The sequence below is a fragment of the Sorex fumeus genome, unplaced genomic scaffold, assembly GCF_029834395.1.
Source record: "Sorex fumeus unplaced genomic scaffold, SorFum_2.1 ptg000024l, whole genome shotgun sequence".
Lineage (NCBI taxonomy): Eukaryota > Metazoa > Chordata > Mammalia > Eulipotyphla > Soricidae > Sorex > Sorex fumeus.
Window position 1 is genome coordinate 8,973,436 of NW_026606081.1, and position 13,495 is coordinate 8,986,930.

General features: G+C 47.1%; 1 protein-coding gene across 1 annotated transcript in view; it reads right to left on the minus strand.

Moving 5' to 3' along the window:
- The window catches only part of PDGFRL (platelet derived growth factor receptor like), a 52,512-nt gene extending 39,289 nt beyond the window's left edge, over nt 1-13,223 (minus strand). Inside the window, exons 1-2 of the mRNA XM_056114343.1 lie at nt 13,123-13,223; nt 241-532 (exon numbers count right to left, since the gene is read on the minus strand). Coding sequence (XP_055970318.1) covers nt 241-532; nt 13,123-13,177 — 347 coding nt within the window. The 5' untranslated portion in view covers nt 13,178-13,223. The remainder of the gene's footprint in view (nt 1-240; nt 533-13,122) is intronic.
- Nucleotides 13,224-13,495: the final 272 nt, after the last annotated feature.

The window sequence follows — 13,495 nt, forward strand, 5'->3', positions numbered from 1 at the left end:
TTGGATTATTTGTGATTTCACTTCTTACGAAATTCCCATTGTTCAACCAATGTTAACAGAGTTTGCAACAACTCTTTCTTTAAAAGCTGGGGAAGAAATAAAATCTGACTTTTTGCTCACGGAGATTCCATTCTTCCATGCTATTGAAGAGATGATAGATATCAGACATAAAGATACATAACGAGGGAACAAAATCTAACATTAAGTTAAGCCCCACCCCAAATAGTTGGAAGCGCTTACCTGAGGCGGGAGTCCTTAAAGCTATCAAAGTAGGCGGGATAACTCCATTCAATCTTACTCCCTCGACACCGGAGCTCCAGGGTCTGCCCTGCCCTCAGACTCAGGGTAGCTGCTGGCTTCTGGAAGCGCCCTTCGTCCATCATTTGTGTCATTATAGATGACGGTTTTGAATCGATGGAGTCTCTGTCCTTCATCTTCAGAATTTTGGGTTTCACCTTTTTGCCAGCTGGCTTGACTCTGTTCTCTCCTGGCTCCTTTGGACGCTTATTCTTGGGAGCATGTTGACCAGAAACTATGAAAGAACAACAGGCTACTGTAGTAACATACTTCAAATATTTAGCACCAGAAGCAGAATATTTTGTTTTATGGGCTGTACCCAACACAGCGCTGGAGGGCCATGTAGATTGACGAATTGTGATTGTTTACCACACATCCATGTGGATTGCTTACTACATGCAAAGCATATGCTCCAGCCCTTGCATCTCCCCAACTCTTCCAAAAAAATTGGGTTGTGGGGGGAGGGGAGTTGGGCCATACCTGGCAATACACAGGGTTGCTTCTGGCTCTCATTCAAAAATTACTCCTGTTGGGGCTCAGGGAGCCATACGGATTGTCAGGGATCAAATGTGGGTCAGACGCATACAAGGCAAGAGCCCGACCTGCTGTACTATCTTTCCTGTCACGCAAAATAGATTTTCTAAAAGTATTTTATTTTCTTTATGTTGGGGCTGGAGTTATAGCACAGTGGTAGGGCGTTTGCCTTGCGCGCAGCCAGCCTGGCCGAGCCGCGTTCGATTCCTCCGCTCCTCTCGGAGAGCCTGGCAAGCTACCAAGAGTATTCAATATGCCAAACACAGTAACAAGAAGTCTCACAATGGAGACATTACTGGGCCCGCTCGAGCAAATTGATGAACAACGGGAGGACAGTGACAGTGATAGTGGGGGTGGCATACAGCAAAACTCAAGACCTATCCCTGGCTCTATACTCAAGTGACCCTTGGTGGTACTCAGGGGATCATACACAGTGCTAAAGATTTAAACCAGGGTGAACAGAATGCAGAGCAAACACCTTTAGTTTTGAGCTATCTCTTTGGCCCCTGTATTAGTTGTCTTACTTAGTTTGGGTTTGAGGGACACACCCAACAGCGCTCAGGGCTTACTCCTGATAATGGTGGGAGACCATATGAGTGTCAGGGATCATACTGGGGTCAGCTGCATGTAAAGCAAAAACCTTAACCTCTACATATCACTCTACCATAGATATTACTTTAATTAATTTTGGGGAGAGCTTTTTGACTCAGGGCTTGCTTCTGACTTGTGCTCAGGGATCACTCCTGGCAATCCTCAGGAGACCATATGTGGCAGCAGGGATTGAACTGGAATCCACCACGGTGCAAGGTAAGATCTGCTATACTATCTCTCCAGCTCCAGATATTATTTTTAAATACTCCTCTCTTCAAATGTCAAAAATTATTTTCAGTAACAACTGTGATTTTCTTGCTGCAATCAACATGAAAAAAGTGATGGGGGACTCGGGAAGAGGGGCATGTGGCGCTGGGAATTGAACCTTGGCCTCCCACATGCAAAGTACTGTCTTGAACTATCTCTTCAATCCACCAGGAAAAAAAAAATTAAAAGTCAACCATGTCTGTGTAACTGAAGATGAATCACAGGGGCTCATTATTTTCTTGGTCCAGTCTTAATTTTTAAAAGAATGTATCCTGAAAGGAAAGATAGTTCCACTACAAAGGTTTTATTCAAATCCAGCAAAATATTTCATGCCTGACTCAAATTTGTACTTATCAGACAAAAATGCCATTCCTGTGGTTCTCCTCCACCTCACATCCTCCACACAGTCATAGAAGGGCAAAATCAAAGCCCCTGGGGTCTGTTTCTGGCTTTAGCAACCTCAGAGCTTTTGTAGTTCATTTCAAATCCACCAACCTACCATTTAAATGCAGGAATGTGTAGTTTCCAGCAAGAGAAGACAAAAGCTGCAGCAAGCACGCTCAGATATTTAACCGCGTCCAACTTTTCCCCATGAAGCAGCTTCAGTGGATCTGTGCATGTTAGGGTCTGCCTGACCTCGGGGAGACTAGAGGCTGGGGAGAGTCAACCCTAAAGCCAAATGCCTTATCCTATATAAGATCTTCAAACCAACTGGTAACTGGGGCAATTTAGAACTTAATTTTGAACTTAGTCAACAAAATGTACTGTATTTGAAGAAGTATTTCATTGCCCTCTTTCATTGAAAATCGTGGCCAAAACGTGACCCTAAAAAGCTGACCCACACACATGTCCATATTATCACTATCTTCCCATTTTCTCCAGAGAAAGGTATCCCTTACTACTTCCCATGACCTACCTGTGGTGTCCCCTGAACTCCAGAATCTCCAGGCACCCACACAGCTGTGAGCAGGAATGAGAAGTCAATTATCTGACTGTCCCATGCCATTTTGCTTGTTTGCCTGCATATCCCTCCACAAGAGGGTGAAACGTTGAGTGAAGTCAGAAGGAGGGGAGAGGTACGGAATGATCCACTCAGACGTGGGCCTAAAAGACACACAGCAAGCTATACCAGAGGGTCAGAGGCAGCCCCACAGGAGAATTGACCCAGACAGCTGAGTGGGGGATGTGGGGCTAAAGGGGAGGGCACTGGATTCCTGAAGAGAGGGAGGTGGGCACACAGGTGATGTGGTACTGTTGGAATTATGTGCAAAGGAAGCCATCATTCACAGTACTATAAATCATAGAACTTCAGATCATTGATTTGGATTTTGAGGCCAGACCCAGTGATGCTCCGGGCTTTACTAGTGCGTCTATTCAGGTATCACTCGTGGTGGAGCAGAACCATCAGGGGGTTCCAGAGATGGAACCAGGTCAGGCAGGTACAAGGCAATGCACTGCCCACTATCTCTCCAGCTCCCTCAAGTGTTTTTTTAAGATGATCTCCACAGATCCTCACATAATTACAGAATGTCCAACTTAAGAGATCAGGAGGTTATTTTGACAAAGCTCTCATGTTGTAGATGAAAATAAGAAAAGCAGGCCCAAAAAGAAAAATAACTTGCCCAAAGCTGGCTAGTTCAGGAAATGCGTGCTATCGGCGTCTCTGACTTGAGAGCACGTGCTCATTTCATTCTGTGTAAGCACCCTGGGTACAGGTAGAAAAGCTAAGGTCATGAACCAGAATCACCTGCAGGGATCAGAGAGCACTTGTATGAGTGGGGAAATGTGATAAGTCAAGAGAAAAACACCACCAGAAACTCAGCTGATTCTGACTCAATAGTGCAATGATGACTTTGGCTTCATTTATGCATTGCCCTTTGACCGCTGAAATTGGAGCCTGTTAACCTCACTACCACCAAATCATGGACCAATCCCATCGGCAGAAAACACAGGTTTGAAACTGTGGATTCTCTTGTGTACTTTTTTTTTTCAAATTTTTGTTTGTTTTGTTTATTTGGGGCTTTTTGTTTGTTTGATTAAATTTATTTATTTATTTTGAATACCCATCCCTCCACCAGTAACCCTTTCCCACCACCACGGATCCCAGTAACCCTCCCACCCCCATTCCTTCCGCATCCCACCCTGCCTCTGTGGCAGAGCATTCCCTTTTGTTCTCTTTTTCATATTCAGTGTTGTGGTTTATAAAAGAGTTTAGCCTGATTTTCAGGGAAAAACGTTGGAGAATTTATTTTCCATTGACCACTTTATATATAAGATGTCACGTGACCACATAAGCGGCCGCGCGGTTTGCAGTGAGAGTCCTGGTTCCTGCATAAGCGAGCTATGCTTGTAGAGGCTCATGGTCACCAGGGTTCCCTCTGGAGGAGGCAGGATGCGGCACCTACCCCATCTGGGACTTCCCGGTGATCTCGGCTCTCTTCGGGATCGGGATCTTGTGTACCTTTCTATCTGCAGATCCGAATTCAGGGATTCAACTAACCATGGGAATCTGCTGGTTAGACATACAAGCCAAACCTCAGATACTGACCCCACTCAGACACTAGCACCAAGTCCAATCTGAGCTCAGTATCTATACCCACCCTCAGGTACTTTTTCTTTCAGGCCTGTGTGCTCTAGGATCTCTACCCTCTTTCCCATGACTTCGCGCGGGTGTGACTTCTCTCCCTCTCTTCCTAGACTTGAGCACTTTTTCTTTCTCACCCCTCCTGCACTCAGATGCCCAGGCTCAAGGATCTTCGCTCAGTTCTTCCAGAGGGCACAGCTAAGTTCTTCACTCTGGTCTTTAAGGAACGTCCCCGACACTCCCATTGGACAAATTCCAATGATAAGGGGCACACACTTCCCTAACTTTCCAGAAAAAATGAAGCATTGCAGTCAGTGGGAACATGTCAGACTAACAGAAATATCTGTCACTAACTGAGTTATGACAATTGTGAAGCATGAGCCTCAGGTTTGTTTTTTTTTCCATTTTTTATAATTTTATTTATTGAATCACCGTGAGAGCAGTTACAAAGCTTTTGGGTCTAAGTCTCAGTCATACAATGAAACACCCGTACCTTCACCAGTGCCCATTCTCCACCACCAAAAATCCCAGTATACCCCTATCCCACACCCTCCCCCTGCCTGTGGGGCAGATGATCTCCACATTACTCTCTCTCTACTTTGATCACATTCACTACTTCGACACCAGACCCACCATTATTTAAGATTTTACCCCAACACTTAGATCTGCTGAAAAGGCAACAATAGACAATTTGTGTTCTATTGCTTGTTATGACTAACATATGATGTCGTGTGGCTGCAGTAGGGCCATGTGGTTTTGAAATTCTGAAATTTTAACACTTAAATCTGGAGGGATTTCTGCCAAAAGCCACTGGGTTTAGAGATCTGCTCCTGAGTCTCTGGGATCATGGCCGTTGAGCAGCTTGATGAGGAGCCAAAGAGGCCATTTGTGGGCGATGACTTGGGGGTCTCATTGGGGTGGGGAAGACAGGCCCGGCTCCACCTCCTCCCCCATCCCGTGAGACCCAACAAGTTTCGTTACTGCAGGCCCAAGCCTGACTGTCCAATGGCCTCTGGAGGATGACAGCCACCAAGTCACCAAGAGGGAGCAGGCGGAGGGACAGCACCCATTCCCCCCTGGGGTGGCCTGGTGACAGTAACCTACTGCGGGGTCCGGACACATTTCTGACAAAAGCCGCTGGGTTTCGAGATTTGTTTCTGAGTCTCTGGGATCAAGGCCACTGAGCAGCTTGATGAGGAGCCAGAGAGGCCGTTTGTGGGCGATGACTTGGGGTCTCGTTAGGGTGGGGAGGACAGGCCCGGCTCTACCTCCCCCCCCCCCCATCCCGTGAGACCCAACAAGTTTCGTCACTGCGGGCCCAAGCCTGAGTGTCCAATGGCCTCTAGAGGATGACAGTCACCAAGTCGCCAAGAGGGAGCAGGCGGAGGGAAAACACCCTTTCCTCCCTGGGGTGGCCCAGCAACAGTAACGTACTGTGGAGTCCAGATGCATTTCTGCCAAACGCCACTGGGTTTTGAGATTTGTTTCTGAGTCTCTGGGATCATGGTTGTTAAGCAGCTTGATCAGGAGCCAGAGAGGCCATTCGTGGGCGATGACTTGGAGTCTCGTTGGGGTGGGGAGGACAAGCCCGGCTCCACCCTCATCCCGTGAGACCCTGTGTGTCTCGTCACTGGGGGCCCAAATGTGACTATCCAGTGGCCTCAGATGGATGGAGGCCACTGGGCCGCCAGGGGGAATAGGCCAAGGCACGAAACCTGTTCCCACCTGGGTTGGCCCAGCACCGGTAGCCTACTGCAGAGACCAGACGCATTTTTACCTAAAGCCACTGGGTTCTGAGATTCGTTTCTGAGTCTCTGGGATCATGTCCATTAAGCAGTTCAATCAGGAACCAAAGAGGCCTTGCCTCCAATTATATGGCTGAGCCGGAGGTGGTTTGTGGGTGTGTTTCCCACATACCTAACTTTTGGCCATTTACTTTCTTGGTAAACTTTGCCCCCAGTTTTTGGGGTCTGGCCAAAGGCACAGCAGCAATTTTGGGGTATCTGGAAGTCTGAAGGCGCCATGAGGCTGCTGATGCACTCGCCTCACAGGTACAGATTGACCTGATGGCGGCACCATACCCCGAGCCTCAGTTTTATAATGGAGTAAATGTATTTTTCTTAAGATAGAAATATAAACCGGACATTGAAGAAAAAAGTGTCTTCCATAGAGACAGGCTGTGGAGTAGGAGGGAAACCAGGGACACTGGTGAAGGAAAGTGGACACTGGTGAAGTGATGAGTACTGGAACATTGTACACCTAAAACTTAATAATTAATAATGGGCTGGAGCGATAGCACAGCGGTAGGGCGTTCGCCTTACAAGCGGCCAACATGGCCGACCCGAGTTCGATTCCTCCGCCCCTCTCGGAGAGCCCGGCAAGCTACCGAGAGTATTCGATATGCCAGACACAGTAACAACAAAGTCTCCAATGGAGACGTTACTGGGCCCGCTCGAGCAAATCGACGATCAACGGGAGGGCCTCTAATTCATAGTGATTCAATTTTTTAAAATTTAAAAAATGCACAAAATGAAATAGAAATATGAAAAGAAAATATCCAAACACACAAAAAATAAAAACCAGCTATTATAATCTTCAAGTCTTTTGCAAGTATTTTGAAAAGATGTCAAGTTTTTGGTTTTGAGGGGTGGTCTCTTAAGTGGCACTCAGAAAATAGAGGGTTTCTCCTGGTGACTTCCAGTCAACCTGGACAGAAGTTTAATCAAAGGCCCAAAGATGGGGTCCTGCTGAGAATTACCTGGGCCAATGCAGCATTGTCTGGGGGACTCTATGGCACACCCAGCAGTGCTGGAAGGGAGAATACAGTGCTGGAGGGGTTGGCTCACATTCAAGGTGTGCATCCTGACTCCTATCTCTCCATTCACTACAACCCTTATTTGGTGATTCTTTTGTTTTTTGGTTATGGGAAAGGGGAGTTAATTATACACACTGGTGCCTCAGGACTTGCTTCTGGTTCTGTTTTCAAGGACTACTCCTTGTGGAACTTGAGGGACCATACAGGGTGTCAAGGATCAAACCCAGATCAGCTGTATGCCAGGCATGTGCCTTTTCTGCTGTACCAATTCTCTGCCCTGGTGTGTTCTTTATCAAGTAACAGGTGAAAATGACAATTATCTTGAAATCTTAAGGAATTGAGACAGTCAGCGACAACTTGTTGAACTATTCAGTCATCAGATCTTGTGTGACTAAGAAGATTCTATGAAACATTCAATGACTGAGGTACAGGTATTTTGCACGTTATGTATCCAAGTACATGGTCTTATCCCTGAAAATATTGACCGTTTGGTCAGAGATGTGGTCCTCTGATCAAAGGGCCCCATTAAAGGCCCACCATGAATCTAATTATAATTGACCCAAAGGAACATGGAGGTAGGGATGCCAACTCTTTTTAGTGAAACACCATGAGGTACAGTTGTAGACTTACAAATTTTTGTGCTTGGGTTTCAATTATACAATGATCAAGTACCATCCCTCCACCAGTGCCCATTTTCTTCCACCACTGATCCCAGTATCCCTCCCACCCCCCATCCACCCCATCCCACCCTGCCTCTGTGGCAGGGCATTCCCTTTTGTTATCTCTCTCCTTTGGGGTGCTTTGGTTTGCAAAAGAGGCATTGAGTGGCAATCATGTTCCATCTCTAGTCTACTTTCAGCATGGGGATGCCAACTCTTGACTAGAGTCAGAAATTCATGTATAACTTATATCTGGCCCTTCAAATCTTAGATTCCACATGCAAAAGCTAACCTGCTGATTTCCATGGTTAATTGAATACCTGAATTCAGAACTTCAAAGATAACAATATCCAAGAGAACTCACAGTTCAAACCTGTGTATTATTGGTCCAGCTTCCTGCCCATGGAATTGGTCCATGGTTTGATGGTAATAACATAGTCTGGAAACCCTATAGTCACCCAGAAAGTTTTAGGATTGAGTGATTCAAAAATGCTATATCTAATATTTGAAGAAAAAATTGTCTAATCATTGTAAATTATTTTCCAAAGACCTAAGAAAATAAGAATTTATATTGAAAGTACATTATCATTGCATTTTTTGAGATAATCAATTTTAAGATTTGAAGAAAAATTGGTGGTAAAATTAACAACTCATTAAATATAATTATTGACTTCAAGTCCTGGTTGCCCTATGCTACTTATGTGACCACAGGAATTTTGTCTTAATTTTCTGATCTGTCAGTTGAAAATTAGAGTAATAATGACTATCTCAGAGACTGCTATGAATGAATGAATATGGTTAAAATACTGAGAAAAGTGATTCATGGTATTAGCTGAGTGCTATTTGCGATTACCTCATGATCATGTCTCATAGTGAGTTCCATGAGAAATTTATGATGGAGATAACACAGTTATTATTTCTAATTCATTAGACATACAAATTCAACTCATGTGTGTCAAGAAGCACACCCTAGGTGAAAGTAGTGAGAAATCACCTAGAAACCAGGTTAAGAGTTTTTCCTGCTTCATGTCGTTGCCCTAGAGACTCCCACTGTTCTCTTAGAATTTAGCTTGTTATAGCAGTTTTATTTGCACTAATCTCATGCACAGCACCATTATCTGAGTGGTTTCTTTGTTTGTTATATCCAGGTTTTGAAAAGGAGTTCCAAGTCAAATGAAACCCAATGCCAGGGATGGTATGATCTTCCCACAAGGACTAAAAGATCTTTTTCTAAGGCATCTATTACAATTCCCAAGTGAGGATTTGCTGGTCCAAAATACAGCTACAAAATGAACACATTTGCAAAGCAAGAAGCAGACTGAGAGACTATAATTCTTCTCCTTTAACAGAATTGCAATCAATTCTTACTCATTCAAAGTTCTATTCCTAAAGAATAATGTTGATGGAGAAAAATCACTAAAAAAATCCCCAACAGCTGTGCATTTGAGGACTCCTGTGAACGCTGTCACAAGCACCAAAGACCTGCAGTTTTTGGATTTTTTTTCTCCCCAAGGAAAGTGAAAGGAGTGAAAGGTGAGGGGAAATGGGCGAGAGTGAGGGAATTTTTGAGACTTCCCTACTAAGAATTTGCTGAGTAGCTCAGGGGTTTCCTGTCTCTGAGTTACATTAACATACACATGCCCTCTCTCATTTTCCATTCTTCCTGGAAACATCCTACAGGAACTCACTCACTTTTCCAAGAACCAAGCTAGGACGTTAGGAAAGCAAAGGTACTGGAGACTTGGGGAAAGATAAACTTTTATGCTCCCTGTTCAGGCTAAGTCCACTCTATAATACCTTCCCACTATTTCTTTCTCTGGTTGTGGGTGGGCGGGGGGTGGGGGTTATACAACTGGTAGGAGCTAATCCTGGCTCTGTGCTCAGATGTGCCCCCGAGAGTGCTCAGGGACCATATTTGATGCTTGATTTCAAACCAGGCTTAGCGTGATATGATACAAGACAAGCACCTTAACCCCTATACTATGTATATCTCTGGTCCAATCATTTTCCCTCTTTTCCTAGATGAGCCCTCCACCCCCAAGTTGGTAGACCCCCTTCTATAGGAAAAATCACCAAGGATCCTACACCATGTCAAAAGAGATTTATTCTAGGGATATATGCTTGACCCAATATATGCAGGTCAATTAATGTGACACAAATCAATAAAAGGAAAGATACAAATCATAGAATCATGCCAAAAGGTGCAAAGAGAGCATTCAACAAAATTCTACACTGATTTATGATTAAACGCCTCAATAAAATGAGGACAGGGGAATTTACCTCAAAATAGTAAAGTCCATAAATCATAAACTCACAGCTAATATAATTCTCAGCAAAAACTGAAAGTCTTTCCTCTAATATCAGAAACAGGACAGGGAAGCCCACTCTCACCCTGTTATTCAACACAGGGTTTCTATCCTGGTTGACTTGCCTTTATATTACAATGAATCTCTTTAGTTCTCCTGGAAAGAGAATTTTTCTCTGGGAAATATGATTTTGAATAAATCATTTAGACACTAGAGCAGATATTCCCTGGGTATGTGGCAGGGAAGTCTTCTGCTATTAGAAGGTCCCACCCAGGCGTGATCTGGAAAGTGGAGAGGCAGTGGGGCAAGTGAGTCACAGGCTGTGGTTCTTGGCATGTGCTTTATATGGTCTTTGTGGACCTACTTCTCATAGGAACTGAAAGGGCTTTCCCTAAAAATCACTCTCACTCATGATTCCTGTCTCCAGGCAGCCATGGGAGAACTCAAAACAGAAAAGTCTTCCTAGTGGATTTAGGGAAACATTTTTATAAAATGTAAAATAAAATGCAAAGACTTCATTTTCCTAATGAGTCTTTACCATTTTATTATTTTCTACATATATATATATTCTTTTTGGGTCACTCCTGGCTCTGTACTCAGGAATTACTCCTGGCGGTGCTCAGGGGACCATATGAAATGCTGGGAATTGAACCCGGGTTGGCTGCGTGCAAGGCAAATGCCCTACCTGCTGTAGTATCACTCCAGCCCATCTACATGTTTTAAATTACACATGCATACACACACGCAAACACAATACACACACATACACACACTTCGTTGTTATATTTTTGTTTCTGGACTATACCAATGCTGCATGGGGTAATTCAGTTCCAGACACTGAAGAGGCTCCTGAACCAGTGTGTGCTCTCAGCTCTTTGAACCCTCTCTCCAGCCCTTTGATGCACGCATCAAAAGACAAAAACACAAACCTACTATCACACCTAAAATCCACCTCATACCTTATTAAATGATTCCATCTGCATTCAACTTTCCCTTACAGCCTCATCCATGTCTTCCTTTTGAATTGCATTTGTATGTCTGCTTTAAACAGATGACTCAGGCAAACTTTAATAGACTTCATTTCTGGGCTGGAGCAATAGCACAGCGGGTAGGGCATTTGCCTTGCACGCAGCCAACCGGGGTTCGATTCCCAGCATCCCATATGGTCCCCTGAGCACCGCCCAGGAGTAATTCCTGAGTGCATGTTACTCCTGAGCCAGAAGTAACCCTTGTGCATCGCCTGGTGTAGCCCCCCCCCCAAAAAAAATAGTCCTCATATCTGAGTTTATGTGGGCCGGAAGACAGGAGGAGACAGCAGCTAAAGTCCTCTCCTGGCCTGAGACACGCATTGCGGGGAGTTGATTAATCATGTGAGTGGGTGATTGGAAATGCTTGTGTCTGCCCTTCTCTGTCCTGTTCCCAAATTACACTAAACACTGCCTTTCCATGGCTTTCCAATCCCTGCTAAAAGGGTGTCCAAAGCACCACCCCCGACTTAAGAATCTCACCTCCCTTTCAAGTGCCACCAACATCTTGAACTTTGCAAACTAGAAGGTGGTACTTGGGAAGGAGGGGGTGGGGTTCACAAATCTTTCTACCTCCACAGGAAAAAAGGGACTATGGGGGATGGAGCAGTGCATTAAATGTGAGCCAGGTGGAGCTGGCCCAGATGTGGAATTACGTAACAGTAAAGGCTGCTTTTCGACCAAAACTAAACAAAACTTGGGGCTGGAGCTGTGGAATCCCAAGGGGGATTTCAGGATACCGAGATGTGTACCCAAGATGCAAACTGAACCAGTGGAACAAAAATGAAGCCAACGAAACAAATGCTGACAGTATCACCAAGACACAGACACGCGAATAACCTGTGGGACCGGGGGCTCGCAGAGGCACACACATAAAACCTGGCCCTGTGCTGTCACCTGGGGTCTGATTCCCAGTGTCCCATAATCCCCACGAATCCCTCCAGGAGTGAACTCCGAGCACCACCGAATGTGGTCCTCTCTCAACCCTCTCCAAAAAAAAGAGCCCCGAGCCGGCCCTGTGGCCCGGAATCTACTCAATACTGTGTGCCAACAAGGCTCCATGACCTGTGCCAAAGCGCTGCTGCTGCTGCTGCTGCTGCTTCATCCTTTTTGACTTTTTCTTCGCGCAAACGGATGAGAAGCCTAACAGCCTTGGGCTTGGCCCTCGTTTTTGAGGCTGCCTCTGTAGAAGGATCGGTGCTAGAATTTAGGTACAGCTTTCTGGGTGCATGCCCAGGGCGATGGAGAAAGCAAATGCTCAGGGAGGAGGAGGAGGAGGAGGAGGAGGAGGAGGAGGGGAGGAGGAGGAGGAGGAGGAGGAGGAGAGGAGGAGGAGGAGGAGGAGGGGAGGAGGAGGAGGAGGAGGAGGAAGGGAGGAGGAGGAGGAGGAGGAGGAGGAGGGGAGGAGGAGGAGGAGGAGGACGAGGAGGAGGAGGGGAGGAGGAGGAGGAGGAGGAGGAGAGGAGGAGGAGGAGGAGGAGGAGGGGAGGAGGAGGAGGAGGAGGGGAGGAGGAGGAGGAGGAGGAGGAGGAGGAGGAGGAGGAGGGGAGGAGGAGGAGGAGGAGGGGAGGAGGAGGAGGAGGAGGAGGAGGAGGAGGAGGAGGAGGAGGAGCTCTCGCCTTGCTGAGGTGGCAGCCTCGCTCCGGAGCCAGCTGCCCGGGTGCAGGGGTGCAGACTGGAACCGCCCGGGTGCAGGGGTGCAGACTGGAACCCCGCTGCCGGCCCGCAGCATCCAAGCGCGCGGCGCCACATCCCACACAGACACGTTGACACTGGGGGCTGGACCAGGCGCTGCCCGGGATGCCGGGCAGCCGGGGGTGGCGGAGTGGGGTGGGGAAACCAAGGATCAAGTAGTTGCCATGGTCCCTGGCGGGGTCCCCGGAGAGGGGTGCGTCGGGGGTACAGAGACCCTACAGGGAGGGGCAGGTGCAGGGGCTTCGAGATGAGAGATGCTGGGTGGAGAGCCAGGGGGCCGGGGCAGGACGAGCTGGGGCGGCGGGGGGTTGGGGGGCTCGAGATTCCAAACAGGCCCGGGGTCACTCACCGTCCTGCAGCGCGTGGTGCAGCAGCAGCAGCGCCAGCAGCATCCAGAGCTTCATCCTCAGGGCGAGGGCTGGGGGCGCAGGGGCCGGGACCCCGGAGCCAGCGCGCACCGACAGCCACCGGTCCGGGCAGGAGCTCAGCGGAAGGCGGAGGGGTGCCTGGGACGCCGCAGCTGGAGGGTTCGGTTTCACACGGAGGAACACAGTTTGGGGTAAAAGTTGGGTTTTTTTTTTTTTTCCTTCTTTCTGTCCTCCCGACTGTGTCTAATGTGACCTCTCCTGCCCCCTGGCGGAGCGGGGAGGCGCGGCGCCTTCGCGGGCTCGGGGACGGGTCAGTTTCCCTCCTGAGCGCCAACTCTCAGCTCTGCCCACGTG